This window comes from Engraulis encrasicolus, chromosome 3 (assembly GCF_034702125.1).
Source record: "Engraulis encrasicolus isolate BLACKSEA-1 chromosome 3, IST_EnEncr_1.0, whole genome shotgun sequence".
NCBI lineage: Eukaryota > Metazoa > Chordata > Actinopteri > Clupeiformes > Engraulidae > Engraulis > Engraulis encrasicolus.
Genome location: NC_085859.1, coordinates 11638979 through 11647346, shown reverse-complemented (window position 1 = coordinate 11647346; position 8368 = coordinate 11638979). Strand labels below are relative to the sequence as shown.

Here is an 8368-nt window from a genome sequence, read left to right as displayed (position 1 = left end):
AATGAAGTTGTTCAGACCTCAATCCTTAAGATATTCTTTGATGAGTGCTGAGAATCAATATCCATGCTCAGCATCCATGCAATGTGGACCAGCTAGAACAATTTGCAATGGAGAAATGGGCCAAAATCCCTAGTAGGACATGTGCTAACAACTAATCAAAGAGCTAGATGTCAGTTTTGGTTAATAAATGGTACAGTATTGACAATTAATGATCAGGGGCCTAATCATTTTGTCCTTCCCATTTTTGCCCTTTTTTGTTTTAACTCATTGTAACAATGGAAAAACCCAAATTCAACTTATTGGACACTATCTCCATGCTGTATTTGTTTCCAGAATAACAGGAACGGTTAATAATGGCCATTCTCACTAAAAAATCAAGGGAAATGTGTAATTTAAGGAGGGGGGCTAATAAAAGCGGCTATGAAGATTTGGTTTGGAAGGCAGTGTTAATGAGAAATTGTTGAAACAGTTGTATACAAAATTATATTTATGCAATATGTTATCTAATTAATTTTAGGCATATTCATGTAGTTTTATATTGTATGTTGTATGAATACAAACAGCCAAATAGATGTCCACTGGTCTGTCTGATGACATTTAGGTTTTCTGTATGCTCACTGCTTTCATAAGTGACAGTCCAGCCAGGAGTTGACTAAAACCTCATTTAAAGGTTTTTAGTTCATGCTATCTCAGGTGACACATTCATAATACAGTATGCAATAATTAGTCGTAACGTGCAAATTGTGCTAATTATTCATATTTAGGCTACCTGAATTGTGTCATTGGCAGGTTCCTACATTGACCAAAAAGGCCTACCTGACTGACTGGGGCTTGGCAAACCTGATGGAGACAGTGACCATGTCAACAGCAGGCAGTCCCATGGGGGCTTACTGTGGTCCACTTGGGGGTACCCCACAGTACATGGCCCCAGAGTGCCTTGTAGAGTGTAATAAGTGCAGCAAATAAGTGCATGTCCGACATGTGGTCTCTTGGCATCACTCTTCTTGAGATGTTCACAGATTCAAAGCCGTGGTCATACAGCACAATGCAAGAATTGCGTAAGCTTCTTTATAACAAAAGTCCTCCACAGGCCATGTCTAAACTACAGGCACATCTTCATGACATTGTGAATCCACTACTACGGTATGTTCCTGAGTCCCGTCTGAATGTCACGGATCTGATATCATTGTTAAAGAGAAAGGTTGATTTCACCAAAAGATATGGGCATGGATGGTAGGGAGATGCTACTGAAATATAGTTTAATCATAGGTGTAGTGATATTTGTACATTCCGTTCTGCTTCATGCAACGCAGGCTTATCATTTCAGTACACTGAGTCATGTATTCATGTATTTACTCATTGTTGTACATTACTGATGCGTTGTTATATGATGAAAGTCTGACTAGTGATTGAGTAACAACTTCACACACAGCACTAAGTGTCTTAAGTAATATTATATAAAAACTATTTAAATATATTTTCTATTATTGAGCATGGCATTCCAAAGGTGGGCCAAAGAACAAGACGGCTTCTCTTGAACCTGGTCAAATAAAGCTCCTGTGTGGACCTAATATTCCTTGTAGAGTGAATGCACCAGAGAGGCTGTAGCCTAGAGCAGTGGTTCCCAACCTATGGGTCGGGAGCCAACCTATGGGTCGCCAAAGATCCACAGAGGGTCGCGAAGCCCTCTTGATTTTAAGGGGTTTCATTTTAATAGGCTACCACATACAGCCCATGTTGAATAAATGACAAAGCATGTATTTAACTATATGCACAGAAGCAACACAATATAAGTTGTACTTTAAACATTTATTCTATATTTGACCAAAGACGAATTGAGGAATGAAATAACTAAAATGAGTTTTCACAGGAAACAGAGGGTATCATGTGACTCACTCTTGTGCGGGCGTTCGTGCTGTTGTGTCACCAAAGCATACAATGGTAAAAACATGGGTCCCTGAAGAAAAAGGTTGGGAACCACTGGCCTAGAGAACCTTGGCGATGAGGGACACTGCAAAACTGAGCAATTACTATATTTTTCATATGTATATATTTGTAATGACTAGTGTAAATATTCAAATATGTAAACAGAATAATACATGGATATTATATGGACCTTTGACTGAATATTGAATATAATACTGAATATTTCATACCTTTATACCTTTGACTTTAATAATAAAAAAAGTAATTGGCAAATGTTTATTGTGTCCTTGTTCATTCAAAGACATCAAAAACAAGCCAAGGTCTATGCAACTGGACATTATTTATGGGGCTGTAAGACACTTCACCTACTGTCAAAAAACCTTTAAAGGGACACTGTGCAGGAAATGGTCAAAAAAGCTACTGCAACTATGCTGCTCATTGAAACTGGGCTGCCTATTGCCATATTTGATCTTTACATGAAAGTTTACTAAGTAATCAACAAATACTTTCTAGTATGGTCCAAGTAGTCATTTTTGCAGCTAAAAATGGCTACTTTTGGAAATTCAAAATGGCGGACCATGGAGAAAATCCCCCTTTTCATGTATGAAAAGTGCAGTTTTTCCAGTCATAATGAATACTTAGAATTTGATGGTGGTGGTAAGTATTAATGAAAAATGTAACATTAGTGAATGGGCAGTATGAATTCTGGAAATAAACAACTAAAAATCTCACAGTGTCCCTTTAAATCCATCCTGATGATGGAGAACCAAGGGCTATCTGAGACGACCACATACCACAACTCGTATCACAAAAAGATCACGAGTAACTCCAGTTGCATATAACCTAGCTATTGTGAGGAGTAGGAGTCTTGATCTAGTAAAAATGAAATTTATATTTGCTGTGCATTGGATACATCGATGAGGGTTTACCGTCATAAAATTGTTTAAACACAATCATGGCAGTTAGTTCAAGATGTTCATCCACTCTTCTCCCATGAGTTGTAGATCACTATAAGCCACATTACATGGTACAAGTCCATAAGACCCCTGTTGTGTCACACGCCAGTCTCCGAAAAGTAGACCAGTTTACAACTGATACCTGTAGCAGGCTTGTACGAAATTCCGAATGGAAAGAATTTCAATTCAAAATAATGCCATAATACGAACACTAGGGGGTGCCATTACCTTGAATTTCTTTGAATTTAATCTACACCACCCATTGACAGTACCTAGAACACCACCACCTAGTGTTCGTATTATGGCATTACTTTGAATTGAAATTCTTTCCATTCGGAATTTCGTACAAGCCTGACCTGTAGACTGTCCAACAGAGTGGCGTGCTGTATATAGTCACTGTACACTACTTAAAGTGATACTGTCCCATTTTTGGAAATAAGCATTTTTTTTACACCTCCCCTTGAGTGAAATAGTAGGGTTTTACCGTTCTCCTGTACTTTGAACCGTTCTCTGAGTATGGCAGTGCAAATTTTGCCTTCATGCTAGCAGTTAAAATTGAGTCCTATGAGACCAGCTGGTGGCTAACTGGTCTCATAGGAATCAATGTTAACTGCTAGCTTGGAGGTAAAATTTGCACTGCCATTCCCAGAGAACAGTTGAAAGTATAGGATAATGGTAAAACCCTATATTATCCAGGACTATATTATTTAACTCAAGGGGAGGTGTAAAATAAGCTTATTTCCAAAAATGGGACCGTATCACTTTGAGAAATAAGTCATCCTAGTGGTGCAGTTGCATACAGTTCAGCTCTTGCAATGTCATATTGACCAAAGCAATAATACAACATATGCATCACTTCAAGATTACAGATTGACTTTATTGCCAGTACATACACTATACAGTCTTTTTGACAGTGAGCCCAGACATGACACCATCACGTGTTCATGTTATAGTCCATGGGTGCCATAAACCATCCTGTGATCCTATGGCATTATTCTTCTTCGTCAGATGATTGTCTTAATCATCCTTTGATTTACAAATTACAATACAGCAAAATGTTTACAAACAAACAGGTAACAGAAAAAAAAACAACAAAAGCATAATTACAGTTACATAGTAGAGAAAATATGGAGTGACGGGACCTTCCTTCAAGATATGGTGCTGCAGCCTAACTGTCCTCCTGACAAAACAACATCCTGGCAAGATGGTTCCTGCCTATACTCTTCTGAAAAAAAGAAGAGGCTAAAGTGACTTTTACACATACAGGGTGCGTTCCAATATGGCACCTTGCGACCTCCACTTGGGCTTGTGGCCTCACGTTTTGCTGATGCCCCGCCTCCGTGGAGAAAACAATTAAGTTTCCCCACTGTCAGCCTAGCCAAAACAATTTTTGGAGGACTATTCGTCATTTACCATCCTGTTTGAAAATGAGACTTTACAACTGAGCTTTTGCGAGATATTGAAATATATATAATGCTGTTGTCAGTGATGTCATCAAGACGTATTACTTCCTGGCCACAAGCACAAGTGGAGGACGCAAGGTCACATATTGGAACGAACCCACAGTCCCCACAGGACGCACACTTTCTAGATGCACTGTAGGTACAGGTGTGGCAAACACACACCAACACAGAGACACACTCAACGCAAGTCTGTTGTGGTTGTGACGTACAGTACTGCTGCTGCTTCTTTGTCTGTGACACTAGAGGTGTGACACCTCCTAATGTAAAGGCACCATGCACATGTGTGTGTGACTCAGGCAGCGAGACAGGTACAGGGGTCGATCCCGAGTTCAGAAAATAAAAACCCTGCTGCAAAAACTATTCAGTCATCTCTGAACCAGTTGGTCGTACTTTACATGGGTACTCAGGTAAGGAAGACCAGTTACTCAGTGAAGTCAGAACGGTGGCAGGGATTTAATCAATGAACTGGGTCTTTGACACCTCTGCAGACAGAAAGTAAAAGCGAAAAACATGATGCTGTCAATGTAGTCATCATCATCATCATCATCATCAGCAGCAGCAGCGGAATCCCATGTCAACTCCAGGTCAAAGGTTAAGGCCTCTGTCTTCAGATTTCATTTTCAGCGTCTCTGGATTTAAGGCAGCCCTAAGGAGGGAGGGAGAATAGAGGGGAGATAGAGAGAGAGAGATAGAGAAAGAGAGAGAGGGAGAGAGAGAGAGAGAGAGAGAGAGATAGAGAGAGAGAGATAGAGAAAGAGAGAGAGGGAGAATAGAGGGGAGATAGAGAGAGAGGGGGGGTAGAGGGAGATAGAGAGGGGAAAGGGGTAGAGAGAGAGAGAGAGAGAGAGAGAGAGAGAGAGAGAGAGAGAGAGAGAGAGAGAGAGAGAGAGAGCGAGAGAGAGAGAGAGAGAGATGGAAGACACTGGTTAGTGCATTAAAAGGAATAATAACATTGCACCCCACCTCAGAAGTGTTTTTAGGGCCTGAACACCAAAGGTGCACAGGACCCTATTGTAATTGCTCCGTTTCTTCCTCTTCTTTTTATTTTTTGTTGTTGACTTGGTGCTGTATGTCTTTAAGTGGAAGTAGGAAAACCGTAATCTTGAAATGGACACAGACACTTACCTCCTTCTGGTATTTAGCTGTCGTTTTCATACTGACTCAATCGCTTCTTGGTCTTGAGTTCTTTCAGCCACGCTGGTGATGCCTCCTCTCTATAGACAGAAGGGCACACACAAACACCGACAACCACCTCAGCAAACCATGTCCAAACACTACTTCCAACCTCATTCAGGAATGACGACCACCAAGGTGTATGTGTGTGTGTGTGTGTATGTGTGTGGTGTGTGTTGGCGTTTACCCATTCTCCTTCCCTGCTGTGGTTGGGGGCAGGACCCTGGAGGCGCGTGGCAGGAAGGGGGACTTCGGGGAGCGGGAGAGCTGTGATGGGGAAGGGGCCACAGCGCCCTCTGGTGGACTGTCACCGTCACCTCTCCTCTTCAGCTGCGCCTGAGGAACAACACACACAGTTTATGGTGGTGGCAGATGCACGTGGACATAAAAAGGTATATTAATATTTGAGCATGAGTGAGGATTTGAAAGACTTATATAATTTTCCCAGGATTAGGAGCATATTAGATGTGAGTATTTCTGATGGCTTGGTGGAGCATGTTTAAGGCGATGAGTTCTGTCATTGGCTCTACTGGGAAGACTTCTCTGATTGATTTAATCTTCAGCAAATAGCACACGTCATCATGTTCATGGACACGGGTTCAGAAGGACCCTCTGACAAATGGATTTAAAAGGTAAACTAGCCAGACTAATGCTCACAGAGAAAGTTAAGTCACGGCAGCCAGGCCAAGTTTGTGAGTGAATATGAGAGAGAAAGAGGGAGGGAGAGAGAGAAAGAGAGAGACAGACAGACACGGACAAAAACAGAAAGAGAGTGAGGGGAGATAGAAAGAGAGAGAGAGAGAGAGAAAGAAAGTGAGAGACAGACAGACAGAAAGAGAGAGGGAGAGAGAGAAAGAGAGACAGACAGACACGGACAAAAACAGAAAGAGAGTGAGGGGAGATAGAAAGAGAGAGAGAGAGAGAAAGTGAGAGACAGACCGACAGAAAGAGAGAGGGAGAGAGAGAAATACAAAGGGAGAGACAGACAGACAGCCAGAAAAAGAGAGAGGTAGGTCTAGCCACAGGTGCTAACCTTGAGAGCAGAGGGGTCCATCCCGGGGAACAGGGCCACTCTCTGGGGCTGAGAGGAGGAGGAGGAGGAGGAGGAGGAGGGGGCTGCTCTGGGTTTCTCCTCAGAGTCAGAATCCTCCTGCTTAGACGGCTCAGCCTTCTGTTCTGCTGGGTGGAGGAGAGGAGGGACACGGGGGTGGGGAGAAGAGGGGAGGAGTGGAGCGGGTTAGCTTCACTTCAGGTGAGCTGTGTGTGTGTGTGTGTGTGTGTGTGTGTGTGTGTGTGTGTGTGTGTGTGTGTGTGTGTGTGTGTGTGTGTGTGTTTGTACACCTGCAGTGAGGTGTGTGTGTGTGTGTACACCTGCAAAGAGGTGTGTGTGTGTGTGTGTGTGTGTGTGTGTGTGTGTGTGTGTGTGTGTGTGTGTGTGTGTGTACCTGTGGAGTCTTGGTACTGGGTTTCAGGCAGGGTGGTGAGCAGTGCGCTGTGCCGGGCCGCTCTGGAGGGAGGGGCTCTCCTGTTGCGCTTCTTGCTCAGCTGCACTCTGGAACGCAGCGCACTGGTGTCCAGTAGAGTTGTGGAGGCCTACACGCACACGCACACACACACGCACGCACACACACACGCACACGCACACGCACACACATGTAAACATTTGACAATTAAGTTGAAACTGCAGAATCAATGTCAACGCAGAGGTCCACAACAGCCGCCATTATTGTCTGCAAGAACTGTCACTTCTTGCTTCTTTTTTTTCCCTTTTCACTATGTATAAACTTTGACTACATCACAAGTCTGAAAATCCTCCTCAGTCGCCTAGAAGTTGGGAGAATATTAAACTCTCAAAAGTGTTGCTAGCAACCTAGTGTAGTTGGTTGTAACACAATATCTCACTGGCAACCGACTACAGTAAGTTAACTTATATCGCTAGAAAAATAATTCGCTTAAAGTGATAGTCCCATATTTGGAAATAAGCTCATATTACAACTCCCCTTGAGTTCAATTATTGAGTTTTACCTTTATCCTGTACTTACTGACGTTCTCTGAGTACGGCAGTGCAAATTTTACCTCCAAGCTAGCAGTTAACATTGAGTTCTATGAGACCAGCTAGCCGCCAGCCGGTCTCATAGGACTCAATGTTCCTAGCATGTAGGTAAACTTTGCACTACCATACTCAGAGAATGGTTGAACGTACAGGAGAGAGGTGAAAATCAATAATTGAGACAGCATAACTAAGAGTTAATTTACTTCAAAATCTGATGGAAAAAGGGGCTCTAGTTCTGTGACTGGAGACCAACCTCAGGGAAGGTGAGGAGCTCTGTTGTCTCCTCTGGAGAAGGGGTGGAGCCATCTGGAGTGTCGGAGGAGGGTGTGGCCTGTTCCCCTGGAGTGTGGGCTGGAGTGAGTTTCCGTGGTGATGGCGTGGGGAGGCTGATGCTGTCTGAGGATGGGGTGGCCGGGGTGAGACTGGGGGAGCAAGAAGACACAACAACGGAGATCAGGGCTTTGAACCGGTTCAAGGAACGAAAACCGAAAACCGCAACGAACGGAATTTTATGCAATTGTATGAGGAGCGGAAACAGATACGAAAACGAAATGTTACAGAACAGAAACATTATCCTGAAATACACAAAACCGGTTCATAACGGTTTATGTTGTTCTCTATATATTTTAGAAGATTGTGCTGATGTGTTTGTGCTGTAGAGTTAAACAGGAAATTGGAGGTATATTTGTCGGTAACAGACAGGCTACACCATATCTACACCACGCGGGGTTAAAATTTATAGCGCATAGAGTTGCTACGTTGTAGTGGCCGGGGTGAGACTGGGGGAGCAAGGAGAC

At 43.0% G+C, this 8368-nt stretch overlaps 1 protein-coding gene across 3 annotated transcripts in view; it reads right to left on the bottom strand.

Moving 5' to 3' along the window:
- Nucleotides 1-3734: 3734 nt before the first annotated feature.
- si:ch73-138n13.1 (microtubule-associated protein futsch) overlaps nt 3735-8368 on the bottom strand; it is a 63391-nt gene continuing 58757 nt past the window's right edge. The window contains exons 9-14 of one of the 3 annotated variants that reach the window (XM_063194740.1): nt 7825-7993; nt 6964-7111; nt 6552-6697; nt 5706-5854; nt 5471-5559; nt 3735-4991 (exon numbers count right to left, since the gene is read on the bottom strand). In XM_063194740.1, coding sequence (XP_063050810.1) covers nt 5484-5559; nt 5706-5854; nt 6552-6697; nt 6964-7111; nt 7825-7993 — 688 coding nt within the window. In that variant the 3' untranslated portion in view covers nt 3735-4991; nt 5471-5483. The other 2 variants (XM_063194741.1, XM_063194742.1) reach the window with 2 other exon arrangements.